Source organism: Salvia hispanica, chromosome 1 (genome assembly GCF_023119035.1).
Source record: "Salvia hispanica cultivar TCC Black 2014 chromosome 1, UniMelb_Shisp_WGS_1.0, whole genome shotgun sequence".
NCBI lineage: Eukaryota > Viridiplantae > Streptophyta > Magnoliopsida > Lamiales > Lamiaceae > Salvia > Salvia hispanica.
Genome location: NC_062965.1, coordinates 19,575,192 through 19,594,633, shown reverse-complemented (window position 1 = coordinate 19,594,633; position 19,442 = coordinate 19,575,192). Strand labels below are relative to the sequence as shown.

At 36.9% G+C, this 19,442-nt stretch overlaps 2 protein-coding genes across 2 annotated transcripts; one reads left to right on the top strand and one right to left on the bottom strand.

The window, feature by feature from the left end:
• Positions 1–1,207: 1,207 nt before the first annotated feature.
• Positions 1,208–1,948, bottom strand: LOC125201853 (dormancy-associated protein 1-like). Its single transcript, XM_048100128.1, has 3 exons — positions 1,809–1,948; positions 1,509–1,725; positions 1,208–1,437 (listed from the first exon to the last, which is right to left on the bottom strand). The coding sequence occupies exons 1-3, from the start codon at positions 1,903–1,905 to the stop codon at positions 1,401–1,403; spliced, it is 351 nt and encodes a 116-aa protein (XP_047956085.1). The 5' UTR covers positions 1,906–1,948; the 3' UTR covers positions 1,208–1,400.
• A 7,900-nt stretch (positions 1,949–9,848) lies between these two features.
• On the top strand, positions 9,849–10,571 carry LOC125214200 (ethylene-responsive transcription factor 12). Its single transcript, XM_048115121.1, has one exon. It carries the CDS (start codon positions 9,976–9,978, stop codon positions 10,399–10,401), a length of 426 nt encoding a protein of 141 aa, XP_047971078.1. The 5' UTR covers positions 9,849–9,975; the 3' UTR covers positions 10,402–10,571.
• The last annotated feature ends 8,871 nt before the right edge of the window (positions 10,572–19,442 follow it).

Here is a 19,442-nt window from a genome sequence, read left to right as displayed (position 1 = left end):
TCTTCTTCCTCCTCTCTTTCTCTCTTTTCCTCTCCCTTTTCTCGTCCAAGAATGTCTAAATCTCCCTCTCAAAACCGCCTCCAAACTATATGAAAACTGAATTTGGAGGTTAATTCGTCTTCGTACCCGGCCGGGTGCATTATTGGGCATTAAAATCACCCGGCCGGGTGGCCAATTTTTAGGGCTTTCTGGAATTTTCGTATTTTGAACATCGTACCCAGCCGGGTGTAATTATTGGGCATAAAATTCACCCGGCCGAGTGCCTCATTTTGAGAGCTTTCTGGACTTACGACGCAGACTGGGCAGTCTGTCAACTTGGGCAATCTGTCAACTTGGGCAGTCTGTCAAATTGGGTATTTTGCACGACTTTTTCAATGACATCCAAGCTTCATTCCACATTTCGTTTCACCATTAATTCCTCTTCCTACAACATAAAATATACTTTTGCAAGCATCAAATTATATAAATTATGTAAAGTTATGGGAATAAAAATGTACAATTTGATTCGCATCAGCCAACACTCGGAGCCGACAAGGATTGGACAGCAACAAGTTTAATCAATAGATAATGATTTAGCACATAAATCATACACTTCACATCCACACATACTAACAAGTTTTGGAACATCATAATATGATGAGACTTGTAATGGTGAAAAGCATGATTTCGCATTTTCAAATAAGAACCAACGAACAAAAAACATTATGACATTTTGTATATATCAAAAGGCAGAGAAACCCAATAAACTTAATTCAGATAGAAATGAACACATCAGAGAAAGTTGATTCTCGATATCAAAAAGGCAACAAGACAAATAATCAGACTTCAAAAATGTTATGATGCACAAACATGTCTGTGTGACAATGTGTGCGTGTGAAGAATGGATTGAGAAACTCACATGAGGGCCTTCAACTCTGACCATCACACCATAGTTGCGACCAAGCTCAGAACCAATGGCTTATCCGTGAACTTTCATTACAATTTAACGCCGCAATTTGCTTCTCCCTTCTTTTCCATAATCTCATAAGATACTGGAGTAGTAAAAAGGCTAGTTTTTAACTAATCATTGCTTAAATTACTCCTATTTAATGGAGTATTTTCTACAATCACTTTTATCAAAGTTGGGATATTTTTTAGCTGTCCTTATGAAAATTCAAGCCAATTTTTATAAGTATGTTCTATTAAATGAAATGATGCTTTTGTTGGATAAAGTGGTAATCAACTACACATCCATTATTTTCATAGCAAACAAACAAAAAAAGAAAAACTACAAGATAATCTTTAGATCAAAAAATAAGAAAAAAATAAAAAGAAAACGAAGAAACCTACATATTCCACCAAGTTTATAGGTGTCTTTATTTACAAAAAAACTACTCCAAAACCATGGCCATCCATTTCTTTCAACGATGCTTGCTCCTAGTATCCCCACTATAAAGCCTGCAATTAAATCAAAACAAATAATCACAATGTTCATCAAGAAATAGCATGCATGATTGTGATGGTTGTACCAATCATAGACAGTAGGGGAGTTGGGCTGCGGCTTATCAAAATAGTCAGCTCCCACGTTTTTGGTGGCGGAGTTGCTTCCCGGGTTGAACACGCTCCGCCACACATTGTCCTTTTTCCCAGCCGTCGGTGACATACTCGTCGGCGTTCCCGGCGTCAAAGGGCTCGACGGCATCGACAGAGATCTCTGGTACACGATGCCACTCCCCTCTCCTCCATCTAACCATCAAACACACACGCATGCATGCATGTCTTCATTAATGCATTAATAAAAATGAATTAGTGTTGTGCTTCAAACCAACCTTTGGGGCTGGTGTACACCTTTTTGAGGTGTTTGAGGCCGCGGTCCGGTTGCGGCCCGGCCACCACATCGTCCCACAGGTGATCAAGAAGCACCATTTTCTCTCACTTTGTAATCTCTTACTTAATTACTTTTATTTCTTCTGGAGTCAGTATGAATATCATATTTTGTTGATTTATATTCATTAATAATGTTAAATTAAGGTTGTGCTGAAATATCTCCTAAACTTGCTCTATGGCTTGCATATCCTTCTTACACTGCAAATAATCGGGTGGTATACATGATAGTAATACTCTTATTATTTACTTTAAATTACTTATTGATTTTATATTACGTCTATAAAATAGTTATTATTACACAATGATTTTCTCTTATATGTATAGTAGAACAACTTAAATAGCATACTATTTGTTACTTTGAATTTTTAAAAGAGGGAATATTTATTTTAGTCTATAAATTTTGCCAAATTATCATTTTTGGTCAGTAAATTTTGAAAATATCTTTTGAAATCCGTCAACTTCAACTTAATATCATTTGAGCTATTTTTTTCTTCAGAAATACCTTAAGACCATAAAGGGCAATTTAGTCTATTTATTCTCTCTTCTTCATTAAAATATTTAATTTTCCCTTTCTTTTATTCTTCCCATTCTTCCTCTCAGTCTTTTCTTCCTCATATCAATCGTCCATGTCCAATTCAATTCTCGCACCAATTTGAAGATTTCATTGCATCAAACACAAGAACTCAAATTCACTTTTTCTCTCTAACTCCTCGTCACCCCCAATTCACTTTCCCTCTCTAACTCATCATCACCAAATTAATGAAATTATAGAATATTAGCTGGGAAATCGTCGGTAAAGAATTGATCAAAATATCCAAGTAGTTCAAGGATTTAAGACCAGAAATCAGCCTAAAACTCCCTGAAATATTACGACCGAATATGTCGAGAGTAGATTAGCTAGGTTGGTGAAGAGGTTATAAGGAGAAAGAAAGAGAAATTAAATATTTTAATGAAGAAGGGAGAGCAAATAGACTAAATTGTCAGACATGGTGTTTGAAGTATTTTTTTTCCTAAAGGATTCGATATATGCATTCTTTCTTTTTTAGTCTGTCCCACAAAAATATGCACTTTCTAATTTAGGAACGTTTTTTTTTCTATAATGAGGTGGAACTCATTATCCACTAACAACACTTTAATTACTTTTTCTCTCTACCTTTCTCTTACTTTACCAATTTTACATTAAAATCCATGTCGAACCCAATGTGTAATTCTTTGGGGATAGAGGGAGTATTATATTAAGTCAAAGTTGATGGATCTCAAAGATATTTTCAAAATTTACGAACCAAAAATAATAGTTTAGCAAAGTTAGTGGACTGAAAAAATATTCCATCTTTTTATATTTGTGCTTAAATAGTTAACTGAGCCGAAGTATTAGAAGCCCCGGTTTTATTTTGTACCCTGGGCCCAGGTGTTGCCAAAAACATAAAAATAAATAAAATGGAACGAAATTATTTATCTAACTGAGAAATACACTCCACATTAACCTCTACATGTAATGAAAAAATAAATTCTATGAGTATTGTGTAAGAGCATCTCCAAGAGAAAAGATAAATGAAGAGATAAAGAGACATAACACTACATTTACGGGCATGGATCCCTTGTTGTGGCAAAATACTCAGCAGGGGATGATGTGCACATCCAAACTACAAATAATGTAAATAAATGAAAATAGTTTAACTGTACAAAAATTAGTGGGGGTATAGATGAGCACAGTAGCTCCGTTGTGCATTTTGCCACAACTGGGCATCCTTGCCCCTATATTTACCTTTCTTTATAAATATTGACTTTCTAACGAGAGAAGTGTCTAAAAAGTTATTATAATGTATTTTTATCTTTTTCTTGACCTAAAAGATATATAAAATTAGTTATTTTCATTTAACTTTCAATTTACTTTCTTCTTGAAGATGGAGTTCATTACTCTCTCCGTTTCTTCATAGTTGAGTCATTTTTCCATTTCAAGAAGTTTTTTTTATAGTTGAGTCATTTTTATATATGGTAATTTTTTTCTTTTTCTTACTTTACTCTCTCTACTTTATTCACTTTATACTTTATTCTATCTACCTTTTCCTCTCTCTAACTTTTTTTATCTATATATTTAACACACCCAACATTCATTTCTAAAACTCCGTGCTGAAAAGTTTCACCTCAACTATGAAGAAAAGGAGGAAGTACTTTTTATGAAGTCATAGTTATCTTTATGAGAAGATAATTATGTATCTTTTAATTTACTCCCCCTGTCCCATAAAAGTTGAGTCATTTCCTTTTTTAATAAAAGACAAAACATCTAATCATTCTTACTTTATTCCATCATTTACTTTACTCTCTCTTATCTTTCCTACTTTTTTCATCTCTCCTATTTATTTAATATAAATTCTTAATCTCCGTACCCAAAAGTTTTGTCTCAACTTTTATGAGACGGAGGGAGGGAGTACTTTTCTTTGAAGATGCTATAAGTGAAAGGGTTAAAATGTTTAAATATAATAAGTGAAAGGGACGTATGAGGGCAGACGCGTCCACCAATCAAATACTTGAAAGAAGAAGTCAAAATGCTCCCACACCAAGGGCTGCCGTTTGATTCCAATTTATATTATTTTCATCATATAAGTATTTTGAAATTAACCACTCATTCTTTAACTAAAAAAAGTCTGTAAAATTCAAATAAAAATGTAATGTGTGCAACTTTGTACTAGTACAGCTGATTTCGACAGTATCATTAGAATGGAAATAATAAATATGTTGAACAGAAATATGTAAATATAAGGGAATTATTCTGAAAAATGAAAAACAATTAATAGAAATGAATGAGCTAGTGAGGTTGTGGCAGCAGTCAGTGTGTAGAGCATCAGTAGCAGTTGCACAACTCCCACACAACACTCAAACACACGTCATATTTTCAGACTGCTCTTTTGGATTTTACTTTGTCGTTGCTCGCAAGAAGTAAATTCAATTTATCATATCAGAGCTACACATTTATTTTTTTAATTAATAAGAGGAAATTCAATTAAAAAAGTACTCCACAATGGAGTCAAAAAAAGGGGCACGCAAAAGTAGGTTTTGATTTTTGAATGGATGATGTGAGAAAGAGGTTGGGTGTCTCCTTCAACTGGGACACCACGTATTGCACCCCACCCCACGTGCCCACCTCACCCCTATCTACTCGCTTCCCTTAACTTTTAAACCTATTTTTCTCTCTCTGCCGGATAATCTGTATCAAACCATTCACATAAATGAATCATGGAATAAGTAGTAAATGGAATATAAGTTCTCCCTCCGTCCCATAAAAATTGAGACAAAATTTTTAGGTACGAAGGTTAAGAATTTATATTAAATAAATAGAAGAGATGAAAAAAGTAGAAAAGATAAGAGAGAGTAAAGTAAATGATGGAATAAAAAAAGAGTGATTAGATGTTTTGTCTTTTGTTAAAAAAGGAAATGACTCAACTTTGTTGGGACGGACTAAAAAGGAATACGACTCAACTTTGTTGGGACGGAGGGAGTAGTAAGTAATCCCTCCTTCCTCCAAAATTCGTCACAAATTGATTCGGCACAGATTTTAAGAAATGTAATAGAAAGTGAGTTGAAAAAGTTGATGTCATGTGGATTCTACTTTTATATATTAATTTTAAAATAAAATCTGAGTGAAAATGAGTTAGTGGAATGTGAGGTCTATTATTAAAAATGATGAAAATAAAAGATATCAAATTTTTAGGGATGAATGAAAAAGAAAATAAGTGACAAATTTTCAGGAACGAAGAGTGAGTACTGTATATTTTCCACCAAATATAATAGGGATTGCATCTAAAGTACTCAATCTTCCAATGAGAGATTTGCATTGTCTCAACTTTACAATACATATAGAATTTAGTTAAGTTATATTTTACATAATTATTTGACCTCATAAAACTAGGTAATGGTATATGGTTTAAGCATTAATTAATGGTCCCAAAATAAACTCCAATGCCGCCCAACCCGTACACTGCACTCTTCCAGTTTGGGGGCCACCACAACAAACCAAAAACTCTGTCACCCACCACTCTAGCCCAACAACAACGACCCAAAACCCACAAATCTCTTTCTTTTGCCAAAATATGCATTTCAAATTCTTCAAATTTAATTTCTAACTTAGAACTAGTGTATAATAAGTAGGAGTAGTAGAATCTTTGTGACTTAAAACACATCCAATCTCGGTCTGTAAGACAACACGAATACAACACATCCAATTTCGGTTCGGCCTTTGATAGGGTTTAGAATAAATTCGAATCTCTGAGTTAAAATCTCACGTAGTTTGAAAAAAAAAAAAACTTCAAATCCATAATTTAAAGTTAAAACCATTATAATTATTATAATTATATACTCAATGTACGTTGCAAAAGGTCCACCCAAATAGACAGCATCCACAAATAATCTCTCCGTTTCATAAAAATAAGAACACTTTTCTTTTTTTCATGTCTCATAAATTATCTCATTTCCACTTTCTCCGTTTCATAAAAATAAAGACATTTTTCTTTTTTTATCCGTCTCATAAATTATCTCTTTCCATTTATTAAAACTTCTCTCAAACTCATTACTCATATACGTCACTTTATCTACAATTTATACCATAATTAATAATATATGTTTAACTATCAGTTGACATTATTTTAACTATTATTCTTCTTATTTCTATTACTTAACCAATTATACACTAATTTTCTATCGTCTAAAATGTTTGGGACGAATTGACTAATTGAGTACTCTCTCTGTCTCATGTTACTTGAGTCGTTTCTTTTCGGCATGAGATTTAAGAAAGTTGTGTTTAGTGAGTTACATAATGTAGAAGAGAAAATAAAGTAAGAGGGATGAGAGATGATAAAGTAAAAGAAAGAATAAAATAAGTGTGATTAGATGTTTAGTTTTTAGTTAAAAAAATAAATGGTTTAAGTAATATGATACTAACTCAAAATGGTATATGACTCTCGTGGGACGGAAGGAGTAATTAATTAAGTCAAAAAGGTCTTGGAAGAAGAAGAAGAAAGTATATAATTAATCCTAATACATCCAATTTTTTCAAAAATAAGAAAAGGATTTAAAAGGATGAGGCGCCGGTTCTTGGGCAGCGCCGTACGAGGGGGAGGTAGGGTAGGGCATACGTCAGCATGGGGCCAAGAGATTGGTCTGAGTCACATGACAAATGCCCACGCCCCCCAACCCACGACACGTCATATCAGGCGGCGGCTCCTGCTGCGTCCACCACCCCCACGCACTATTATTCACTATTTTTTTCTCTACAAATTTATTCCCTGCGGTTTCATCAAATATCTTTACACACGAGATGGTTGCAATGTTTTGACCGGTCACCCACAGTAATAATTGCACCCACACTTACACAAGTAGTTGTCTTTTTTTTATTTTACTGTACCACTAATGTGGACAATCATGATGATGTAAATAAATACTCTCTTTGTTCCGTAATAATAGAAGAATTTCTTTTCGTTACGTAGAATAAGAAAAATTTTGGTAGATGAATTAAGTAAATATTACATAGAGAATAAGATGAAAAATAAAAAAAAATATAAAGATGAAGAGAGAAAAAAAGTAAGAGAAAAAAAGTAAGAGAAAATAAAGTAGACATGAAAAAATATGTTGACTTTTACTAAAATAGAGAAATGACTCTATTACTATCAAATCTACCAAAATGATAAAATGACTCTAGTACTATGACTATGAACGGAGGGAGTAAGTAAATACAAGCGCCCCAGATTTATAATTAACCAATTCTGCCGGTTATCTTTTTGCATTAAAATCAGAAAATTAAATTTCGTTTTCCAAATAATACGTCACTGCTAATTTTTAAGCTATTTTATGTGTTCAATGCAACTCCTTCCGTTCATCAGTAGTAGCGACATTTCTTTTTGAAATAGGATTTAAGGAAAATTATGTTAAGTGGATATAGTAAAAGAAGAATAAAGTAGAAAATAAAAAATGTAGAGAGATGAAAAGAAAATAAAGTAACAGAGAATAAAGTAAGTGAGAAAAAATGAATTGACTTTTAATAAAAAAGAAAAATCACTCCACTACTATGGAAAGTATCAAAATGCTAAAAGTAACCCTACTACTATGGAAATGAGGAAATATTTTTTAATACCTCATATGTCCCAATTAAATTGAGTCACTTCTTTTTTACATTTGTTTTGGAAAAATAGTACTATAATAAATACCTAAAGTGGATACATTATAAAATAAAAGCAAGAATCATGGAGATAAGACTCTTAGCTACATTATTCTCGTTTTTACATTACTATACATCCATTATAGCTATTTATTACGATTTTCTCAAAATGAGTGCAAAATATAAGTGACTCAACTTAGTTGGGAAAGAACGGAGTATATTACTACCTCCTTCAAATAATAGAAGTTATTTGGGCACAAGTTTTAAGAAATACTCCTATAAAGAAAAGTTATTGAATAAGTAGAATATGAGTCTCACTTATATTGATATATTTTTTTTTATCATAAAATATGAGTAAAATAAGTTTATAGAATGTGGGACTTACTTACCGTTTATCTTAAAAGTGAAATATGATTATTATTTAAAGATGGACTAAAATGCCAAACAGGACTCTAACAGTGGACGAAGGTAGTAAATATGATGGAATAATCCAAAAAATAAAATACTATAGAAGGAGCTAAAATTAGTACTCCTTTCGTCCTTTACAAAGTGAGTCATTTCTTTTCGTCACATAATTTAAAAAAATGAAGTTTTATTAGTTAAGTGGATATGAATAAACACAAAAAAACAAAAAGAAAAACCAAAGATGGCTTAAGGGGAACTGAACTCGGGCATGGAAATTGCTAAGCTACACTTGAGCTGATAAGCAAATACTGATATGCCATGACTATATATAGTATAAATCGTGAAATTGTTGGAGGTTGCATGAGATTCTCAAACCCCTAGGTAGGTCTGACTCTATTGTGTCCAATCTATATAAGTATGAATAACTCACTTTTCTTACTAGGCTTATAAGGTAGTGAATAGCTCAGATCTTATATCAGTATTAGTTAAAGCGGTACAAGTCGTTGATGGATCTCTTATCATTTCTTGTCTTGGTATACCTCATATGTGCAAGTCTAATGTTCATTCTGGTCTATTTTGATTGTGCAAGTCTAATGTTCACTACGGTCCACTTTAATGTTGGTGTTGGATCTCTCCACTTCGTCGATTATGAATCTCTTGTCTCTTTTCTTGTCTATTTAATGGGTGGAAGTCTGATGTTCATTCGACTTACTTTAATGATGGATCTCAAATCTTATATTTTTTCTCATATATATAAATATGGATAACGGTCATTCTTTTACAAGATATTTTCTCTCTCCGTTTGCCATTAGGAGTCTCATTTCTTGGCGACAATAGTTTAAGAAATATTATGAAAAATGAATGGAAAAAGAACTAGTCATATATGAGTCTCACTTGTATACACTTCCTCTGTGTCACCAGTCACCACAAGTGATGAATTTTTTTTATGCACGAGATTTAAGCAAATGATATTTATTGAGTTAAAGTAGAATGAATAAAGTTTGAGCGCGAAATAGTAGAAGAGCTAAAGAGAGAATAAAGTAAGAAAGATGGACTAAGCAAGAGAGGAAAAATGTTTTATTATTTTTTGCTAATTTTAAATGAAATGTGAGCGGAATGATTAGTTAGTTAAATGTGTGATCTTATTATCATTTATAATAAAAATAAGTTGGGACTCTTTTTCATGAATAAACTAAAATGAAAAATTTCGTATTCGCCCAGGGTTAACAGTTAATTTTGACTTGATGCCATTAAAATGGGTTGTTAGTTATTTTGATGATTTGATAGAAGGGAAATGGTGGAGCACCTCATGAGTAATGATAGTAAAAAAGTCGCACGGCAAGGAATGGTCCCGCGCCGCACACGATAACTCGCAGTTGTTTATTTAAGCGGTTCATGCCGTCCAGCCGACGATTACGGGAGACTGAGTGGGACCCACCCCCAAAACACACAAACACGCACCACATAACATAACTCTCCTCTTCAGCTTCATAATAAACCCAGCAGTTGCGTCACTCACTTTCTCTCTCTACTTCTCCTCTCTTCTCTTCATCGCCATGGCTTCCACGCGCGAGGGCCACTACAGAGGCGTCCGGAAGCGCCCGTGGGGCCGCTACGCCGCCGAAATCCGCGACCCCTGGAAGAAGACACGAGTCTGGCTCGGCACCTTCGACACCCCCGAGGAGGCCGCCCTCGCCTACGACGGCGCCGCCAGGTCCCTCCGCGGCGCCAAGGCCAAGACCAACTTCCCCTCGCCGCCCTCTTCCCGCCTCTCTCTCGATCTCAATCTCCCCTCCGATCACCACCGCTGGATCGCCCCCACCGGCCGCCTCATCATCAACGACCTCCTCCACACCGCCGCCGTTTCCTCCAATGCCGCCGCCGCCCCGCCCCCCGTCGGTGACGCTCCGGCCAAGTATTTCGGGATCGTGAGACGCGGCCTGCCCATTGACCTGAACGAGCCGCCGCCGCTGTGGCTGTAGAGTTCCTATTTTGGCGGCGCTAGGTAGCGTTTTCCTCGTGTTTTTTTTCTTCCGACAACTGAGATTTTTCTGAGCTTGGTCGTAGAATCATGATTATGTTCGGATTCGGATGAATTATGTTATTCGCCTGTGTATATTCTCTCCACCCTTAATTTGAATCTTTTTGATCCCTTGCATGTTGTTTTAAGTTTTAGTTAAACATGGATTATTAATTTAATTTAGTGGATTAAAAAAATTGGTGGGCACCGCACGCGCCGACAAATGTGGGAATAATTATATTCACTGTGACGAGGAAAGCGAGCCGTGTGGGCATAAAATAAAATGAATTAATAATGGAGTTGTATGTAATAAGGGGCAATTTCTTTTCAGAGGATAAGTAGTAGTACAAGATTGAGAGGCATACGATTTATGTGAAAAAAACAGTATATTCATTGCGGTTGGATTTCTTTGGACGGATTAGGCTTATATTCACGTGGGCTTTCATGCCTCGATTTGACCATTCAGTTGCCTGCTTTCTTTTTTCTAATTTTCAATTTCTCCTGTTTTTTCATGTCATCTATTATTGCTTTTACATCATCAATTTGTACTCTGAATTTATTAGGTTTCCAGTATATATACTTTTCTCGTGATGGTTGAATAGTTGGGAAATGGAATTTACTCCCATCGGTGAGAATAAAAGTCCTGTTTTTCCATTTTAATTCATCCGTGAATAAAAGTCCTGGTTCAGTTTTACCATAAATGTTAATAGAGTCTCACCTTTCACTAACTCATTTCACTCGCATTTAATTTAAAACTAATATATATAAGTGGGACTTCTATTCCACTAATTTTTTTCCACCAATTTTTCTTAATATTTCTTAAAATTCGTTCCGCCCATGAATGAGACTCCTAATGACGGACGAAGGGATTAGTATACTATCAAAGATTCAAAATGAATACTTTACTGAATTTGTACTGCTACGAGTAAATCTTGATGCTAGCGAACGTAAAAGTTATTGGGTCCAACTAATGTTTTGTTCAAGTTGATATTCCCTCCGTCCCAAGATAAGTGACCTACTTCTTTTGGGTACGGGATTTAAGGAATGGTATTTAAATAAGTTAAAGTGGAGAGAGTAAAGTATGAGAGAGAGAAAAGTAGATGAGAGAATAGAGAATAAAGTAGGTGGAGAATAAAGTAAGAGAGATAACTTTTTGCTAAAAATGGAAATAGGTCACTTATAGTGGGACACCCCAAAAAGGAATACAAGTCACTTATCTTGGAACGGAAGGAGTATTATCTTACTATTGTTACCCTAAACAACTGAATAATTTAAGCCAAGAAGGAATTCCATATGGATAAGAATAAGATGGAAACAATCTAGTTTTACAGATACTACTACTTAAAAATGATTTGGAGGCTTCTATATGGATAAAAATAATTTATGCAAGAGTAATGTTGTCAAATTTAACCAAGAAGAGTCCTACTATAAAGTTGTTAAAATGTAGGTCAATTCAAATGAAACAATCCGAAAAGAAATAATCCAAATGTTTCATATAAAGTTGTTAAAATGAAGTATTTTCATGCATATGTACGTACTGATTAGAGGTCAGCACCTCTCGAAACCCCACACACCCATACAAAAGCAAGTTGCTTTATTTGAAGCAATATGGAGTAGTATGAAATAGAGGGAATATATACGTATACGAACGTCTAAAGGAATGGTTGAATAGTTGTAATGTGAGGAAATAGGCGATAGGTGAAAAGACGTGTGATAAGGGTGATATTAAATTAGTGTAACGTGGGGACCAAATAGAAAGAGAATAGTAGTTGGTACCATATCTATTAAATAAAAATTGTACATGCAATTGTAAAATGGACAAAGTCATGTTCATGTAGAGAGCGGCGAAGTTATAGGATTAGGTATTAATGGGACGCGTGGATCTTATGCCGGCTTTCAAGTTGTGTCCTTAAGGTGAAAAACTACTCTACTCCTTCATCTACTCAATAGTGGATGTTATGAGTTTTAAGTCGTCGCCCAATTTCATCGTCCACAATAAATACTACTCCCTCCGTTCCATAGTAATGGAGGTAAAACTTTTCGGCACGGAGATTAAGAAAAATTGTGTTAGGTGAGTTAAGTAAAGAGAGAATAAAGTGGAAAATGAAAAAGATAGAGAGATGAAGATAGAAAAAAGTAAGAGAGAGTAAAGTAGGTGTGGAAAAATGTGTTGACTTTTATTAAAAAGGGAAATTACTCTATTACTATGGAACGGACGGAAATGGAAAAACGTCCCTATTACTCTGGAACAGAGGGAGTAGTAAATATGTATATACATACAATATAGGAAGTGGTTCAATTAAATTAAAGGTGTATATAGGATAAAAAAAATGAAGAGGGCGAAACTGCCACATTACTTCATCCGTGCAGCCAAATTAGAAGCAAATGGAAGGGGGGACAATGGAAAATATATGTCCGTGTCCGTAGTAACTGGTTGCTAGGGATGGCGACCACACCCTCCGGCCACTCTCTGGATCTGCCACTAGTTGAAACTAACTTAAAATAAGAATTTTTAAAAATATTAGTTGAGAGTACAAAATATATCAGTTGAAAACTAATAAGTTATTTCAACTAGTATATTTTTGTACTGCAAACTAGTACTCCCTCCGTCCTAAATAGGTATTTTGGATTCGACACGGGCTTAATATAAAATTGGTAAAATAAGAGAGAGGTAGAGAGAAAAAGTAATTAAAATATTGTTAGTGAAGAATGAGTTCTACCTCATTAGGTATAATAGTTTTTCAAATTAGAAGGTGCATATTCCTGTGGGTGGACTAAAAAAAGAAATAGTGCATATTCTTGTGGGACGGGGGATAATACTTAATAAAGTATATTTTATACTTTCAACATATAATTTTTAAAGTTTTCATTTTAATAATTAGTAGTATATATTTACATCATTTGAATTTTACAACCATTGAATTATTGTAGTATCAAATTGTAATAAGTAATAGTAGTAAATGATTCCGATCATTGTACGCCCAATAAAATTTCACGAGTAGACCGTCTATGGTAATTAATAATTATGGATATGGGTGGGAAGAGAAAGTGCTTCTAAAAGGCGATGAATTTGTGTTTGCTGTCATAGTCTATGGGCCCTGGCTCTTTAACCATTATAAAAAATTTGCATGTTTTATAAGGTTAAATAAATACAGGAGACAAAGACTAATAATAGGAGACAAAAGAGATGGGGCGGCCACCATTATACTTTATCCATTCTATAAAAATGGACTCATTTTCAAAATAATCAATTCTATTTAAAAGAGTTTTATCTTTCTAATAAAATAGATTCAATTATCCACTAACAATATAAAAAATGGACTCTACATTTCATTAACTTTTTCAACTCACTAGTCTTTATATTTTTTAAAACTTGTCCAACAATAAATGTGACTTATATTATGGGGAGGAGAGATTAATAGAGTAGGAGAGAGAAAAATTAGATATAATAAAGTAAGAGAAAAGTAAAAGTATGAGCGAGAAAATATGGAGTATTTTTTACTACTAAAATAAGAAATGATTCTATTATTATGGAACATCCAAAATGAAAACGTGACTCTAAATGGAACGGAGGAAGTACTCCCTCCGTTCTGTGGTAGTAGAGGCGTGGGCTCTTGTATCGCGCATTGTGTGTCTTCTTTCCATCCTCTCGTTCACCGTCGTATGCACACCTCGACGTGGGGGAGACCTCGCGGTTGAGCTTCCGGCTTCATCCTCGTCGTAAAAGTTACCCGCCATCGGTCCTTCGTCAGCTATAATCATGTTGTGCAAGATAATGCACGTGTACATGATGTCGGCGATATTCTTAACGTACCAAAGCCGAGAAGGGGACTTCACAATGTTGAATCGGCCTTGAAGGACACCAAAAGCTCTTTCGACGTCTTTCCGAGCAGACTCTTGACGCTGCGCAAAAAGAATCCGTCTCGGCTCTTGTGGATTGCTGAACGACTTCACGAAAGTCGACCACCTTGGGTAGATACCATCGGCGAGATAGTAACCCATGTGGTATGCATTTCCGTTGACGGTGAAGTCGATCGCCGGTGCTACACCATTCAAAACATCATCGAAGAGTGGTGAAGAATATAGCACGTTCAAGTCGTTGTTGGATCCGGCAACACCGAAATATGCATGCCAAATCCATAGGCGGTAGTCGGCGACCGCTTCAAGGATAAGCGTTGGGCCGCCACCTTTGTGGCCGCTTAAGTGTTGCCCCCTCCAAGCAGTCGGGCAATTCTTCCACTTCCAATGCATGCAGTCAATGCTGCCTAGCATACCGGGAAAACCGTGGACTGTTTCGTGAAGACGAAGCAACCGTTGACAATCGTCGGTGGTGGGTGCCCGAAGGAATTCCTCGCCGAAAGCAGAACGAACGCCGTCGCAAAAACTCTTGAGGCATAGGATTCCAGTTGACTCACCGACATGCAAATACTCGTCGAAGAGGTCAGCCGTTTGCCCAGTAGCAAGTTGTCGGATGGCACAAGTACACTTTTGCAACGCCGTGAGACTTTGCCGACCGGTTGCGTCTGCACCTTCTTGAAAGTATTCAACGCGGGTGGACAATGTGGTGACAATACGCATAAACAACCGTTTTGACATGCGAAAACGGCGCCGAAAGTAATCTTGTGGATACCGCGGCTGGTCGGAAAAATAGTCGGCAAAGAGCCTTTCATGGGCTCCCTCTCGATCACGAGGGATGTAGCGACGTTTTGCTCTAGTTGGTTGAGGATGGCCCTTGGGGTGGGCTTGATAATATTTTTGGAATATAGAAATTGTGACTTAACATAAAATTGAAGGGAAGATGATTAGATGAGTTGAGTACGAAATAGGGCATAGGTGGTTACAACTTTGGATAATCTAAAGAGTAGAAATTTATATAAATATAGATAGAACATATGTATATGAAGGTAAAATAAAGAATGTGGACCTTGTGTGATGATTAAGGGATAAAAATGAGTATTGTCAGAAAGGCTGAAGAACGACATGTGGGCAGCATAATTTGTGTAATAAAACACGCAAGCAGCCACACAGAAAAGTCGTCTCTCACATTTATTCGTGGAGTAGTTCCCTCCGTCCTCGTAGTCATAGTTTGACCGGACACGGATTTTAAAAAATGTAAATAAAAGTTGGTTGAAAAAGTTAGTGGAATGTGGGATCCATCTTTTTATATTGATTTTATAATAAAATGCGTGTGAAATGAGTTAGTGGAATATGGGACCTACTTATCATTTATGGTAAAATGAAGTGTGATTCTTAAGTGGGGACTGACTGAAATGGAAAAATCTGATTCTTAAGTGGGGACTGACTGAAATGGAAAAATCTGATTCTTAACGGGGGGATAAAGGGAGTAATTTTTATTGCTTCCCACCACATTAATTGCCTCCATTTTAATCCAAGTTAGCAAATTTCACCTAAATAGTTAGATAGGTTTGTACTCAACAGTATTGAAATTATGGTGTTTCTTTATTACCAACTTTTTAAGAAGACGACATGGCGATATTTGGTGGTGCCGGAAATGTTGAAAATTGAGAAACATGATAACGGGCACGTGGCAGATTCTGGATAGAGTGAATCGATGTGGGTCACCACAGCGCAGCAACTTTGTCGGTCACAGTAGAGGCGTCACGGCGGCTTATATACGTAAATTAACATTTTCTATTTTTTTATATTGTTCCACGGCTGCCTCCACTCATGGCGCATTTTAGCATCCTTTGTCAATCATTGCGCTTACCTCACTAATCATAAATTATAGTCAGGATAGGAGCATCTCCATTACTAAATAGGCAATCAATAGGCCAGTCACTCTCTCTCCCTGCCACGTCAGCAACACTAAAAATTCACCTGTTACATCAGATTTAGGCCAGTCGCAAAAAAAATAATTCAAAATATACTATATTTACGGAATTAAAATCACGATTAAAATACCGAATTAAATTTACAAGACATATACAGGAAAATTCATTAATTTTATTTAAATAAAAAAGTACATTAACTAAAAATAAAAAAAAGTATATAATAAAAAAAATTCCACACACGAGCCACCGCCCCACTCTCCTCCTCACTAGTTTATTAAAAAAATACATTAAAAAATGTTAGTATGCCTTGAATCCGTTATAGTCAGGGGGTCAAGGGGGGCGACGCCCCCTTGCCATGAAGAGGTCCGGGGGCGCGAGAGAGGCTGACCCGCCCGACGGTATGACATGTTTCTGTTTTAGGTCTTAATTTTGTATTGGGCTAGTTGTTGTTGTCCATCGCTAGATGTTGCTCTTGTACAGAAATTTAGAGATAGAGAAAATCGCATTTATATAGTTTTTCAAAAATTAAAAAAAAGAATTAATAAAAAAGAAATTAAAAAATATTGGCACGCCACAATGCCGGCCTGCGCGTCGCGATCGGCCAGCCCACGCCGAAATTTTGGCCGATTTCCCGCTGGCAGCCTCCAATGGTTCCGCTAGCCGATCGGCCAGCGCCGCGAATCGGCTAGCCGGTCGCAAGCCGACCATTGGAGATGCTCTAATGAAATTGAAATCTTCAATTACAGTACTTAGAGCATCTCCAATGCCGGCTAGCCAACCGGCTAGCCGATTCATGTGACTAGTCGGTCGGCTAGCCGAACCATTGGAGCAGGCTAGCCGCATTTCGGCGAAAAAATCGGCCAAGGCTAGCCGATGCGCTGCGCCGCCATTGTGGCGGCCCGATCGGCCAGCGACGATTTTTAATTTTTTTTTAAAACCTATATAAACGCGATTTTAGTTTCATTTTCATTTGCACCGCTTGTTTTAACGACTTTTTTCTCTCTCTAACTTTCTGTACAAGAGCATCATCGAGCGATGAGTAACGCGTGGTGGTAGCAAGGTGGTGGTAGTGGTGGGATGCTGAGGAGTACGAACGGAGGATGAACGAGGCTATGAATGCCTACATGAACCGCGAGATGGAGCGGTACATGCGTAGGGTGGAACAGCAGCGATATCTCGCCCTCCACGGGTTATCCACCGCCGAGCAGTGATTGATAGGGATCACATAGCTGCACATCAGCTGATGTGTATGACGACTACTTTTCGTAGAACTATGCGGTTTCCCGCAAACATGTTCGGCGGCGTTTTAGAATGCGCATGGAGTTGTTTATGCGTATCGTTGACGCTTTGGAGCGTCGATATCTGTGTTTCCGCTTCAGGCACGATGCGGTTGGCAGACCCGGCCACACCCCTATTCAAAAGTGCACGGCGGCAATCGGGCAGTTGGCCTACGGAGGCGCGGCAGACATGTGAGATGAGTACCTCCACATCGGTGAGTCGACTGCCCTGGAATGTCTGGAGTATTTCTGTGAGGGCGTGATGAACATTTTCAAGTGAGCAGTACCTTCGAAGCCCTACTCCCGAAGATTGTCAGAATTTGATGCAGATGCACGGGGAGAAGCATGGGTTCCCTGGGATGTTAGGCAACATAAAATGTATGCATTGGGAGTGAAAGAACTGTCCGACTGCCTGGAAGCGGGCCTACACGACCGACTACAAGTCAAAGAATCCCACGATGATCCTCGAGGCCGTAGCTAATTACCGGCTGTGGATCAGGCATGCGTATTTTGGGGTAGCCTGGCCGAACAACGACCCACCTGTCTCCCCGAACTTGTCGCCTCCTCTTCAACGAGAAATGCTCGGGAAAGCGCTCTGGCCCAGCTCGAAGTTCCCAATTGTGGGCCAACGGCAAACTGCATGATATGGGCTACATTACTTCTGGCGGATGGGATATACCCTAGGTGGCATGTTGTTTGTGAAGACGATCATGCACTCAAGTGATGAAAGGAAGGCCTACTTTGCGGAACGGCAGGAGTCAACGCGCAAGGACGTGGAGCCACATTTGGTGTCTGGCCTCGATATAAAGAATTTTTGTGGAATATTAGATGCGTTTCCTAAATAATGTACGCCTGCATTATCCTGGACAACATGATCGAAGACGAAGGCGTACAATTGACTAGTTGGGCCAATGACGATGAAGCCGGTCCAAGCCACGGAACGGCCACCCCTAACGTACGACGTGGGGTACCTCTCGATGAAGCCGACCGCCTCAAGGAATTTGCCGACATGCGCCAAGTGGATGCTCATATTCAATTCCAAAAGGATATAATTGAAGAGTTGTGGGCATGAAGGACTGCATGCCGATAGTTTTTTTTCTTTATTATGTAATTTTTTTTATCTATGTACCTTTTTTAATGCAATTAATGAATTTTCTCGTATATGTCTCGGAAATTTAATTCCGTAATTTAATCGTAATTTTAATTCCGTAAATGTAGTTTTTTTTGAATTATTTTTATTGCGGCTGGCCTATGGCTGGCCTAAATCTGATGTGGCAGGTGGATTTTTAGTGCTGCTACATGCCAGGGAGAGAGAATGAATGGCCTATTTGCATTGGAGATGCTCTTACAATTTTGTTGCGCCATTGTAACAGTAGCTTTTGCATTAGATGGATATAAATTGTGATTTACTACATTATCGTGCATTATATGAAATTTTTGTTATGCTCAACAGCTTAAATACATTATGGTCAAATATTAGTGACTAGAATACTTTATAGTTATATAGTAGAAAGCCCATCATAAAAGGCCCACTGCCATATACATGGGTTGGTAGTGAGAGCATACAATTTATTCATTCTAGACCACTTTGTTTTGCAGTACTAAATATAAGTACATTTAAATGAAATCTTGTGTATGCATTTGGTCATCCAAATATGTCTACTACTACCATGGTACTTATTACTCGAGTATGCGCGTGATTTGGAGATACTACCATTTATTATGAGGCGTATATAATCTTTTATATTAATTGCTAAACTTATAGTCTGTCAAGTGAGAAGACCATGTATTATTTTTTGCCCTTATTTTCAGTCATGAAATTAATGGATGATGGTTTAATTATTTAAGACATTGAAGCACATTTGATTGTGAACATGTACTTCGAGTCCAGTCTAAACACAACAAATTAGAGAAGACGTATTAATAAATAACTC

Excerpts from the sequence above, each read along its gene's own strand:
- LOC125214200 (XM_048115121.1), top strand. The coding sequence starts at position 9,976 with ATGGCTTCCACGCGCGAGGGCCACTACAGAGGCGTCCGGAAGCGCCCG.
- LOC125201853 (XM_048100128.1), bottom strand. The coding sequence starts at position 1,905 with ATGGTGCTTCTTGATCACCTGTGGGACGATGTGGTGGCCGGGCCGCAA. Across the intron at positions 1,726-1,808 it reads GGTGTACACCAGCCCCAAAG|ATGGAGGAGAGGGGAGTGGC; the intron begins GTTGGTTTGAAG and ends TTTGATGGTTAG. Across the intron at positions 1,438-1,508 it reads TCCCCTACTGTCTATGATTG|GCTTTATAGTGGGGATACTA; the intron begins GTACAACCATCA and ends ATTTAATTGCAG.